This window comes from Diuraphis noxia, unplaced genomic scaffold, assembly GCF_037042655.1.
Source record: "Diuraphis noxia isolate RWA-SAM2 unplaced genomic scaffold, SU_Dnox_SAM2 contig0001, whole genome shotgun sequence".
Taxonomy (NCBI): Eukaryota; Metazoa; Arthropoda; class Insecta; order Hemiptera; family Aphididae; genus Diuraphis; species Diuraphis noxia.
In genome coordinates this window covers 89,930,663-89,944,715 of record NW_028301711.1, presented here as the reverse complement: position 1 = coordinate 89,944,715, position 14,053 = coordinate 89,930,663, and the positions used below count along the sequence as shown (strand labels likewise).

The following is a 14,053-nucleotide window of genomic DNA, read 5'->3' as shown; positions in this document are numbered from 1 at the left end:
ATTTGGACGGATCATTCACCACTAACATCGATTTATAAAAAAAATTTTCATAAAGTTATATCAAATAGATTACAAAAAATGAAACTCAAGCTATTGATCTATGATTTAGAAATTAATTATTTACCAGGCAAAGAAATGCATATTGCAGACCTGTTGTCGAGAAATTATATTAATAATGAATTTGACAAGGAAATTAATATTGAAGGGGTAGTACATTCAATTAATAATACTATAAATGTTTCAAAAATAGCTGAGGCTACTAGGCATGACCAAGTACTAGTGAAAATTTTAGAATACTATAATGAAGGTTGGCCAAAGGATAAAAATAAGATTAGTGGTGAGATTCAACATTATTGGAGTCTTCGTAATGATATTGTTGTTGAAAAAGGAGTTCTTTATGTTAAAAATAAAATTATTATGCCTTACAGCCTGAGACGGTTGGCATTACAGCAGTTACACGAAGGACATAATGGTGTGAATAAAACTGTACTTAGAGCTAAGCAGTTAGTATACTGGCCTGGGTTGGATAATGAAATAAAACAATATGTATTGAGTTGCAAAGTTTGTGATAGATTTAAAAATTCTAATACAAAAGAGCCATTACAGCAACACCAAGTGGCTAAACTGCCTTTTGAAATTATAAGTTCTGACATATTGACTTATGGTGGTAAAGATTATGTTATTGTATTTGATCATTATTCAAAATGGCTAGAAATAATCAAAATAAATTTTAAAACAGCTCAAGAAGTTATACAACAGTTAAAAAAGATCTTCAGTACACATGGGTATCCGCAAATAATATACTCTGATAATCAACCTTATTGCTCTGATGTATTTAAGCAATTTTGTGTAATGTATAATATAAAATTACTAACGTCTAGTCCTAGATACCCTCAGTCTAATGGGACGGCAGAAAGAGCAGTACAAACTGCCAAACAAATGCTTAGGAAAGCTGATTTTGAAAAAAAAGAAATATTAGACATTTTGCTTGAGTATAGGTGTACAACTTTACCACAGATCGGAGCTTCACCTTGTGAATTAGTCATGAGTAGACTATTAAGAACTAAGTTTCCAGTAAATGAGAATACTTTAAAACCTAAAATTCAAGTTAATGATGAAAACAGAATGTTAAACTATCAAGCCAAATATAAAGACTATTATGATAAAAGAACTAAATCCAAAGATGAGTTTAATGCAAATGATGATGTGGTTGTAAATGAAGGAAGAGTATGGTTACCTTGTAAAGTTTTAAGTAAATTAGATAATTATCCAAGGTCATATGTGGTCAAGCTACAAAATGGGCAAATAGTCAGGCGTACATCATATCATTTACGTCACACAAAAGGACAACACTATATTGAAAATTATGAAGACAATGATGATATAATATTAGGAGTAAGTAGTAATGAAAAAGCGGTGAGTGAGGAAAAAATTAAAGATAGTCAAAGTAATGAAGAAGTGGTGAATGAGAAAAAAATTAAAGATAGTCAGAGTAATGAAAAAGTAGTGAGTGAGGGATTGAATGGTGAAATAACAAAAACAAAAGTTGGAAGAGTAGTTAAAAAACCAGCCAAGCTAGATATTTATGATCTCAGTAATTAATCAGTATTATTAATTGTTGTTTTTGAATGTAATTATTTTTATTGTCATTTATATCATTATTTATTAATGTAATTATTATTATTTGAAATATTGTTAAAAAAAAAAAAAAAAAAATTTAAAATGTAAATCATAATTTATTAGTGTATTAATTGTTCAAAACAACTGCTAATGTATCTATTGTATCATTCGTATTTTGTATCTTAAAGGGAAGGATGTTGTATGGTAACTGTGTTATCAATAGTTGTTATCTTGTATTATATAATAATATCAGTTGTTCATACATATAGTCAGAGTCATTGTAAGACAGAAGCACATGTTAATTGTTAAGTGCAAATTAATAAAATTTATATTATGTATCAGTGTTAAATAATAAATAATAAAATAATAAGTCTATAATAAATAGTACATTAGTGTAGAACATAAAACAATCATCAGATATTTAGAAAGGATATATTTTAAAAAACATATATATATATATATATATAATTTTATTAAAATATTTTACGATTTTTTCTGTGTGCAATCATCATATTATTACGTTTATTTTTAAAAATGTAATAATTTTCTTTAATATTTTTAATTTTATGGCCCATTGCTGTGCAATAATAATAAAATTACTTGAATATGTAAAAATATCATAAAAATAGCATTTAGTATAAATAGACATAATAATAAAAATGCATCATTAGTTAAAATTAAAATTAAATTAAAATGTTTTGCAAATATTTATAAAAAATAAATAAATAACTACGTATACGATTACGAACATTAATAAAAATAAATTACATATTCTTAAAAATATATGATTAACACATTCATTATTTACCTGTAAACTGATGTATGGTACCTATCATAATATAGTCTTATATTTTTTTACAACCTATATCAAAGGCTAAATTATTCAAAAAATCTAAACAAATATTTAATCAGTGAAGTCTAGATTGTTTAAAGGTTTTTTACTGTTGTATTAATTATTTAATTTTATATTGCTAACCAAAAAAAAAAAAAAATGTATAATATTACATAATAAAATTAATAATACAGTAATCAAAAACTTTCAAATAATAAAAATTTCAATTAATGAATTATTTTTATAGATTTTATGAATATGTAACGAAATTGAAAATTTCATATTTGTTTTACTTAAGTGAATTTTGTATGGTATTCATATGGTAGATTGATGATCAATAGTCTAAATCGATCATTCAAATGGATTAATGATATGACGTGTATGTATTATATTATATTATTGATGTTTTTTGTATGTATCAAAATATTATATATTATTCTATTTAAAATAAATCATATTCGATATCGATTTAAATGTATTGTAACACAAAAATTGGGATCAATATTTTATGGCAACAAAAATATAGCAATACACAGTTATTTCACTGTAGACAGAAAAATGTAGGTATTTAAATTGAATCATCACTATATCATGATATCATAACATTTTGTATGAAAAATAATTGGTTATTATGCGGGGAAAAATGTTGATAACCATAATAATAAATTATATAAAACAGAATATTCGCCATTCATATTTAAATTTTTACCCGAATAGTATAATAATTTCTATTCACGGGAATAACCCCAGTTGTAACCTTCAAAAATACTTTTAAGAGAATAATAATAGAAATAGAAAACTTGAAGCCAACGTTAAAAGATAATAAACACGATTTATGTTATTTGGGGTGGATTAGTTATAACACTGTTTTGATATGCCTACTAATCCCCGACCATTACAAAAGACAAGTTTTTGAAAAGGATAATGCATATGTTTCTGGACAGAAACCATCTCTGGTTTTCATAAAAATCCAAAGTAAATATAAAAGGTAAGAAACAAGCAGACAAAGTATAATTTATAAAAAATTAAAGAATAATAAAAACCTCGCTAACAAGAAGATGATATTTTCTAAGATTCTTAATATGACTTAAAGTAGATTGTACAAAGATTAATGGAAGACGTTCATATAATAAAAATCAGTTCAATAAGGTAGACAGCCGAACAATGATTGACCAAAAGGAGCATATATTTGTAAAGAAGATGTGAAATATTTTAAAACATTAGGGATAAAGGAACAAATAAAAGTACGCTAAGCACAACATCCATTTCAGATAAGAAAAGAGTAACGATATTCTTTTTATATCATTTCCCATTTTCCCTTTTTCACAACATGTTACCAAAAATGTATCATTTATATCAATTTATTTTTCTACTAAATGCTTAGTTATTAATCAACCGTAAGTGTTTTTATACTTCTGTGATTTTGAATAAATTATTTATGAAACATTTTAAGAACAAGATTCCCCCAAAAAAATGTCAACACATAGAAAAATCGTCGAGGAATGTAAAACAGCATAAAAACAAGACTCAAAATTATGAGAAAATGATTCCCACATCACTTTATATAGTGATAATAATTGAAGTTAAAAAAGTAACACTATGAACTCAAATTTTATATTTAATTATATATTATAAAAGTATACTTTTCTCCATTATATTTACAAATTAAACATGTAAACCATTGTAGGCTAATAAACCTTTGAATTTGAAGCCTTTAATTAATAAAAAAAAAAAAGTATACTTAATATTTTTAATTTTAACCCAGCCAAAATTTTTTTTAGGGGATATTGAAAGCCTGCTTCTCGTGATGTTTGTATGTGTATTCTTAATAACGACTATAAAAAAACAAATGTTATTGTAATTCACATAATATAACCAAAATATGACTATATCCATACACATAATGTATAATGTATGATATTATGGTTTATCAGTAAGTAAAAACCTATAAAATACAATTCAATAATAAAATACCTATTTATGAAGCAGATAAATATGTTTAGAATTTCAGACTAACGCGTGCAGCAAATTTTCATTAAAAATTACAAATTGGTGTAATTTATGAGAAGCTAAGATTAAAATACTTAGTTACGCTTTGGTCACAGATGAATTTGTTTTATCATTAAAATGTTATTAGTTACTTTATGTATAGATGTTTAAAAGTTTAACGCACCTTCTAAAATTCTATTTTCACGTAAGTAATTCAATTCTGGTCGAATAGGGGGAACAATAATAACATTAACTACGGTAAACATTAAAGTAGAATGGTGTGAATCATGAAAAGTGACGCATCATGCCAATCATTTAATAAATGATCGCCGTTAGGTAATCTATCAGATATTTTAACGATTTTATCGATCCTTGTTCTCATATTTTACTTATAAGGTTATGAATACAGATGCTTAAGAGTAGAAAAAAAAATAATCGATATAATTCTGACTTCCTTAAATATATATTATTATAAATTGTAGGTATACAATATAATATACGTATTTTATATTTACATAATTTTGACGAATAATTGGTGTGATTTATCAATTGCTTACCTTTGTACATTTATAAAAGTTATATAAGCAAAAAAAAAAAAAACAACTCTGGTGCAAATTTTTATAATCTAATAATTTTAACCATAATGTGAATCATCTAATTCCACAATGTATTTGAATATAATACATTTAAAAGTTAACAAGATAATCATGCATTCTATATTTTATCTGAATATTACACTTAGGGTTTAAATTACATAAATTCAAATACATTATGTTTGGAAAAATATGTAACCAGATACATGCATGCACTGCGTTTGTTATAAATTTGATCGAGACTTGAAAATAACAATAGTGCTAATGTGTTGGTTGATTACAATTCAACAATTAATTTTAATCGTCTGTTGACATTCAACGTTCAAACTTATTAAATGTTACATCATAAACGTGATTACCAAATACCAATACTAGATTGACATACCTATTACATATGTGTATATAACTGTACCTTAAGCTAATACAGCTTAAGCACTATTCTTTTCGATATTATATTTCGAAATTCTACCTACATGAACGATTTTTATATAAAAGTTGTCACTTGTCACATGTCGCAAGTACTAGTGACTTTGTGAACATAATATTTGGTATTAGTAAAGCATGTGTCGTCCTCGTCATTTATATTTTATATCACTTATTGAAGAGATATATGTGTTTTTTTCATTATATATTTGATCATATTTTAGCAATACCCACAATATAATACAATACTGATCTGGTTTATACTTGAAATAAATTGTTTTCTAATTTAATACTTAGTTATTGCGAGGAAACAGTGGAGTGTAAAACAAATTTTTAAAAAACTGCAGGTTTAAGCTAGAAATCTAGATTTTTTCCACTACCTAAAGTATTGAAAATTTAACATTCATACCTAATATCAAGACTATTTAACAATTAATTTTATATGAACATTTTTGGTTTTCTATATTAGTATAATTTATGTCTGTAAAAATTTGCGTTACCAAGTTCTGAAAATAAAATGCCAAGTTAACTAATTATACTTTTTTCATTGAATCCATATTAACCATATTTAAAAAAAAAAAAAACAAGAACTGAAAATAAAACATTTATGGAAGTTATATATTTCTGAATTGTATACTTATTAAAATAAAAAATAAAGAATAGAAACATGTTAATTCATAGGCGTGATGATTCTTACAACCAACACATTAAAATCAAATTTATAATTCCAAATCAGACAAGTTTATAAACCTAGTTTAAACACATATATTTATAAGTGGTAGTGCACTATAATTTCTTAATAATATGTTTTAATATAAAATTGTTTTGTGTTTAATCAATTTAAAACAATTATTTATAACAAATTTTATTGACACAAAACGGTTTAAAAGCATCACATATTATGAGCTTGATTACCTGCTATTTATAGTGAATAGAATCTTCTTAAAATTACATATTTCAAATTTCTAATATATAACACTACACTATTTGATTGCTTTTGAACGAACGTAGTAAATTTGTTTGACGAGCCACATAATTCCCAAATATATATTTGCACTTAAAAAAATACTCACAATCAAGAATAGTCAATTTGTGTTTTTAAGATTTTGGCTTAAACTCCTAAACAGTGTCAAAATTGCACATTGATAGCAAACTGTACGATTTAAAAACTGGGAAATTGGATACATTTTCTCTTTGTAGAATAATAAATAATAATATACACGATTTTGAAAAGTTTCTCGTACCTAAGAATAAAATGGTTTGAACTTAATCAAAGTGAGTAAAATAACATGAAGAAAATTAGTATTATTATATTCGATATAAAATTTTATAATTTATGATGACTGTCATGATCGCGATTTTCATGAGACGAATATTGATTAAAAAATTATATCATCATCACACTGGTGAACATAATAATGTTATTATAAATGAGTTTATAACATGTGATTTTGGAAAGCTAGAACCGATACCACAACAGTCTGATTTTTTTATAATAATTTAAATCGTGCATACGGCATACCTATACATATTTTTGCCATAACTCAAACAATATTAAATTAAATTAGTTTATAACATTCCATATTTACTGAAATTATCATTATATATTCTAAATTAAATTTTCAAAGCATTTAAAATATATTTTAGCTATTTATTTAACATTTTAAAACAGTTTGATAATACTGAAATTGAATAATAAATTATTTATTCAAACTTTCAAAGTGATGTAATAATTTTTTTGACAAAGCCAAAAAAAATTTGAAAATATAATGTATGAACTCACATACAATTTAAAAATATTTAAATTAATGAAAATAATTACAAAAAATTGTAAGTTATTTAGAAGTTAAAAATGTTTGATATTTTAATTTTAATATCTATGTTTGAAATGGTATAAAAGATTTCTTATCTATAGCTTTTACTAACCACGATTTTATTTTTTCCATAGACCTTTAAAATTAAAATTCTTATTAAATCGTGTATAAATATAATACGTAATAATATTAATATATTTTAATATTCTCATATATGGATAATATACTTCGTAATACAAGTTATTATCTGTCAGCCTATATTATTAAATTGTATTTAGTTTAATTTTATGGTATTGCGGCTATTTATAGTTGATAACTTATTACCTAATAATAAGTAATGGTAAATATAATTAATGACCATATATTTATAAGACATTACACTGAATTCGGACAGATTTCATACGAAATCGTTATTCGTGTACAGTTATTTACTATCGAATTCTGCAAATATGTTAACGCATCCATCACAGTGACCTACTGAATGATTAAGTACAGTATATAGAGATAGACACCTAGTACACAATATATATCGAACTCCTTCTTTTCCACTTTCTATCATTAACACCATACGATTAAATGAAGGTATTCTGTCATAGCATAATGATATAACATGTATCAAACCAATATTTATTTTTATTTTTTTAGTTATGATAATTTTTGCTTCTAAAAGCTACTAATGTTGTTAGCATTAGATTTCCAATAGTTGTATACATGGTTAAACTTGCATTATCACATTAGTAATGCTTGAATTTTTTAAGGCATAATCTTATATATTATTGTAAGTACGTATAATGATGTCTTAGGGCTCCAAACTTTAAACGCCGCTGCACTGGTCGCTGCATTCTTATCGTCACATTTAATAGAATGTCCAAAATCCAACAGTGAATTATACTGCTATACTTTACCACATAACTTATACCCAACCCTTACTTGCTATAGATGGTATACTGCACGTTGCCGATGTCGTATATTGCTCAGTGTAGCGTCAAAGCAACCATTAAAGGTAATCGCAACATCAATTGTTCAATCAGTTTTAGTCCCCCCCCCCAACCACAACGGCCTATCAAACAGTCTAATAGATGTGGGCTGGGGGTAGGATGCATGCTCGTCAGCGCAACCGTGGCCTCGACCTTATCTTATAGTTGAGAAGGAAAAACTCCGTACGAATAATCCACGGCGGCCACTAGTGAGTGCCCTCCTGGCAGTTTCACCACAGTTCGTCCACATACAACTTCGTGCCCATATAAAATTAGTGAAACGAATGCGGAACGGTTGCTGCGGGACAGCGTTGTCGGCGGTGGTCGACGATTCACGGCGGCGATGGACGAGAGGCGTCCAGCGTACGCTGCGCTGCTGTTGCTGGCGCGCAGCTATCGTGCGCCTCGTGCGCCGGCCCGCTGATCAATATAACGTGGAGGAGGGAGAGGGCGGTGATATTTCGCGTCATTAAACTAAGCGCCAGAGCGCCCCGGCGGACTCGCGCGATTTTCGTCGGGCTGGCGGAGTGTACGGTGTTATCGCTGTTGGTGAGGAGGGGTCGTGGTCGGTCGAGGCGACGGCGTGGCGAAGGGAGGCGGCGAGAGTTTTTTCGGCCGCCGCCGCCACCGCCTCGGAAGCGCCGCGCGGCGACGTGCGCACGCTATACGGCCAGACCGCGACACCGGCGCGCTCACTGCCGCCGCCGCCATCACCTTTACACGCCGCCGCCGCCTCCGCCGTGAACCGACAGTCGACTTGGGCGCATCACGTCGTCATCGTCATCACCGTTCCGCCACACACGTCGCCGACCGGTGGCAGTGGTCGGACGTGACGGTTTTTGACACGCGCTCGTCCCGGCATCACGGAGCCGTAGTGGACGAACGCCCGGCCATGCGGCCACCACCGGACCGGGGACCCGGTCGTCCTCCACCCGGTGCAACGACGCTATCCACAATCGTGGCCGTCTTCCTAACGGTCGCACTTCTGATGGACGGCGCGCTCGCCGAGAAGAACAAATTTTGTGAGTACTCGCCTTCGAAAACCTCTGAATTCCCAATCCATATACGTACCCATTATAATATTGTTTCGTTTGACATAAACAAAATGTTTAATAGATGTGCATACTTTCGTTAGTGTTTTTCCTCGACCGATATCCGTTGAGTACATCTCATTTTATTCGATTTAACCTTACCCAACCTAATGGTCGGTCAGGATCATCGGGAAAACTATATCGAGTCCGAGTCTAGCTCGAGTGTCCCTTTCCAATATCCTCGTCCACGCTGCTATTTGACCCACTATCTGGACGCGATAAGATTAGTAGGCGCTTAACGGTGATAACGGCTCGGGGCGAGTATGAATATGTAATTTCGTACACACGCGTAACGCGTTGTCTGTGCACGTAGTGTGTTGTGTGTACGATGGGAACTCGCTTCAGTCATGTTAGCAAAAAACAATTAATTTCCATGTTTTTAAATACCCCGTACCGACGATAACGCCATAACTAAACTTTTTCTCGGATGTTTTCACTCCAAGCGTGATAACAACAATATTATCACTGTGTAACAACACGCGAATATTATTGTCGACTGACGTACTGATGTAGGTAAACAATATATTATTATTTCGAATTTTAAACGACCGTTTGATGCGACGTCGACGGTTCTCCCCACCACGACCAGCGCCACGTGCCACAAAGGTGTGCTTTCGCATTTGCCGCCGCCGCCGCCGCCGTCGTCGTCGTAATACTATAATAATATTATAGTGCCTAGTAAAAGCAGTAGTACACATCATTTTTACTCTGAAATTAATAATTAAGTTGTTCTTTGGTGTAGTAGCATCCAGTAGTTGTGTATGGTATGGTCGTAGAATAGTTTTAGTTGTAGTTGTAGTACAGTGATAAACATCACATAGGTACCTATATACCATAAAGTGGTTAAATATCTACTCGTAGGTAATTTACGAGTAGTGCATACGCACTTTTCAGCCGTTTGGCGCCACACGTCACACACACGCACATTAAGTTTCGATTTTTTTCCCCTTTCATAATTTCGCACGTTATTCAAAGTCGTGCGCGCTTTTTCTGTGGCGGGGATTATAATATATTATTATATATTATGATATTATAATCATAATACGCCCAAACCGTAATGAGTTTCATTTTTTTTATTTATTTTTTTTTTTATATGACTTCAAAATATCGCTTATGAGTGGATATAACAATAGCGTTATAAATTATATTTTCGGTCTTAAATTCTAAAATCATATTACATATTTTGATTTTTCTCTCGTATTTTTAAAAATTAATATATTGCCTTCCTTAAATGGACGTGAAAAAAATAAAATCGTTGTTAGAACGGGTTACTCTATTTTTCACTTTTGTTATTATTATAGGTACCTATGCATATGTTTTGTTATCATAATGTAACTAAATTATTCTTTTGGTATACCTACATATTTTTTTTTACTTCTCAATCTAACATTGTTCATTATCGTATTTATCGTATATCATATATTTATCATCACAGTATCTTTTAACTGAGTATACAGTACAGTCTTGAAAATTCTGTTTTAAACCAAATTTAGATATAACATAGATAAAACAAATCAATATTGTTCTACCCAACTCGACCATTTTATACACTTAAAAATCATATAGTTACCTATTGAAATAACTATTTACTTATAAATTATAACCATTTTGACTAGTCTATATGCGTGAGAAAAATGAAGTAAAATAAGCTTCTTATATAATATAAATTATGATTTAAGCTGATAGATGGAATGGCATAACCGTCCTACAGATTTATGTTATGGTGCGAATTTTTAGATGTTTCGTATTCAATTTTAAAGGTTTGAGTTGGGTAACAATATAGTAAATGGACCTGATAAATTGAACCATGGCTAGACAGACATTATTGAGGTATCTACATACCTTAGAGGTATAAAATTACAGAGTTTGTCGTTACAAGTAGATATATGATAAAAATATATCAACATTATTCATAACTTTCATACTTTGTACAGTTATTGTTTGGCTGACCGTATAGTTTGGTTAAATTTATTTTGACCTTAATTTAAAAAATACATGAAGAAAGTAAGGTATTGATATTCATGTAGTACGTGGGTATAATTTTTACGGCTTGTGAAATTCAAATATCGAGATATTTTTAAAGATATTCTTGTCATTTTTTTGTCAATGTTGTATGTTTTTTTGAATCTGATTACGTGTGAATGGCACACTACAAGTTAACAACCTATGGTTTGTAAATTAATATTTAAATAAATACTACAATATATATTGCACAAATTGAATAAATGAATATGTATATTTTACAGTCAGTATGGATTATAGGATAATGTGAATAAGTGTTCATAAATTAAAATAATATGAAATAATTTGTTATTATTAACAGTTGAAACTAAGAATTAAATTAAATTTAAAAAAAAAAGTATAAAGTATATAGTTCGTATATTAGAAGCGAAAAAAATCTCACCTATGACACACATTACACAAAGTAATCATAACATAAAGTTGTTAGGTGACAAAAAAATTACACATAAGAAGTTATATAATATAAAATAATGTTATAATATACTATCGAGTTCTAAATAAATCGAACTTATTTTTCGTTAAATTAATTTGACCTATATATTTATATAACATTTAACAAAACAAAAAAAAAAATGTTTAAAGAAAAACTAAATCACTTTCTTTTGAAATAATTTTCAATTGTCATTACGTTCTATTTAAATAATTTGGTTATTATAAGGTCATTATTACACTAAAAAAATAAATAAAAAAATATTTAGTAAGTAAATTATTTTTACTCGTTGTTCACATTTCTCGATATTTGATACAAGCCGTAATCATGCAATATATTAGGTACCTACCTATTATTCACTGATACCAAATTAATCGTAAATCTACGATTTTAAATTTATATAACAGATTAACAGATAACTATGCATAATTTTAATCTCAGTTAATTTTCATAATTTTAATTACTCTACAAATTTTAGAACTCGTAAATTTTAGGAATGTTATTCCAATTAATTTATCCTACAATTTGTGTATTTACTCAAAATACATATAATTGGATAATACAAATATATATGACAGTTAAAGTTAAAAAAAAAAAACAGTATTTTATGCAAGTACACACTTTGTGTTCAGCAATCAGTATTACATTGTATTGTTGTATGAAAATAGGTTACAACAATACAACATTTGTTATCTGTATAAAAAGTATATATGCAAACGTTCCAGGATGTATTTGTACTTTTTATATAGACACCCCAGGATGTATTGCTCTTTACAATAAAAATACATAGTCCAAGTTTATATTTTAAATATTGGATAACATTTTATCCTTTGCAAATGAGTTGGCCACCCCGGGGTTATTTTAAATAACATTATATTAACATTTTAAATGCATCGTAGTCGTATATTTCATTGTCTGCCTTTCTGCCGAATGAAACTGATCATTTATCACAAAACGTAATTATTACGATAACATTACATATAAAATAATTATTATAATAATGAAACAATGTCCGAAACTCTGAACTGAATAGAACCAATAGAACTTAACAGAACCAATCGGTTAAATAAGATTAAATAATTAGTTTAAACTATTCAATATTGGTTTATATATTTTGCTTTTATTGTAAGCTTTTGTGATCAATAGAATCGTTTCAATTACAAATATTTTCATGTTTGAAGTACAAGCCATTGTTTAAAAATAATTATTGTTATATTATTATATTGGATAATAACGATATTTAGAAAATTAGAGTATAATTTAATTTAACTGATTATTTAAACTGCGTAATACCATTTATAATACAAGTAAGTACCTGCATTGGTATAACTAATAAAACAATAAATTATATAAGACAATACATAATACTATTACGTACGTAATATTGTGTTTTAATTATATTAAATATTTTAAACATTATTCTAGTGCCGTGTGCAGTAGATTATACTTATATTACGAGTATAAAATATTATTTAGTTAAACTATATATCGAGATTAAATTGATATAATCTATTTTTTAGACTGCAGTATTACAAAAAATAGATAGTGCCTGATTAAAAAAAAAATAACAATTAATTACCTGCATCTTTACTTTTGGAATACATTTGTCATGCTATGAAAAATAAATCTACTTACATATTATTAAGAATAGGTACCTATAAGCAGATTAAATTGTTCAACTTTTATCAACAAAAATTAATTAATTCATAAATACTGTCCTGCTAAGCAAAAGTGTCGTAAAAGTAAATTATTAGTTTTGAGAAAAATGCAGTTTTGTATTTTCATTTATTATACCTTTATTATTTGTTAGTCTATTTGATTTAGTATAAAACATATCCACCTTTATAGTTTTTTTTGACAAGGAATGCAATGAAATAATAATTTAAAAGTGTTGTTCGCTTAGTATACTAATTAAAATTACTTTTATGTAATTATTTAGCAATATAAGCTGTTGTTACTTTTATGTATTAAGGATAAACGCTGTAAGCAAACTTTACGGCATTATTGCTTAATAATAATAAATCGTCTAAAAATGTATTTACTAGAATAAAATTCCGTATATAAATGTACATAAATAAGTTATTTAAATATGGCAACAAATTATATCAAGTGCAATAATTATAAACATGAGTTTTATTACAAATTATAAATTTGATCGTTAAATAAAAAAAAAAAATCGTCTAATAATTATGAATTGGATAATGCATTATAGTTTATGACAAATTAATCAATTTTATTTTCAAATAATATTGAAGATAATTT

General features: G+C 28.3%; 1 protein-coding gene across 4 annotated transcripts in view; it reads left to right on the top strand.

Annotated features, from left to right (window-relative positions):
• Nucleotides 1-9,005: 9,005 nt before the first annotated feature.
• loaf (low-density lipoprotein receptor domain containing lost and found) overlaps nt 9,006-14,053 on the top strand; it is a 108,724-nt gene continuing 103,676 nt past the window's right edge. For all 4 annotated transcript variants that reach the window (XM_089216576.1, XM_089216575.1, XM_089216574.1 and 1 more), the window contains exon 1: nt 9,006-9,270. In XM_089216576.1, coding sequence (XP_089072702.1) covers nt 9,141-9,270 — 130 coding nt within the window. In that variant the 5' untranslated portion in view covers nt 9,006-9,140. The remainder of the gene's footprint in view (nt 9,271-14,053) is intronic.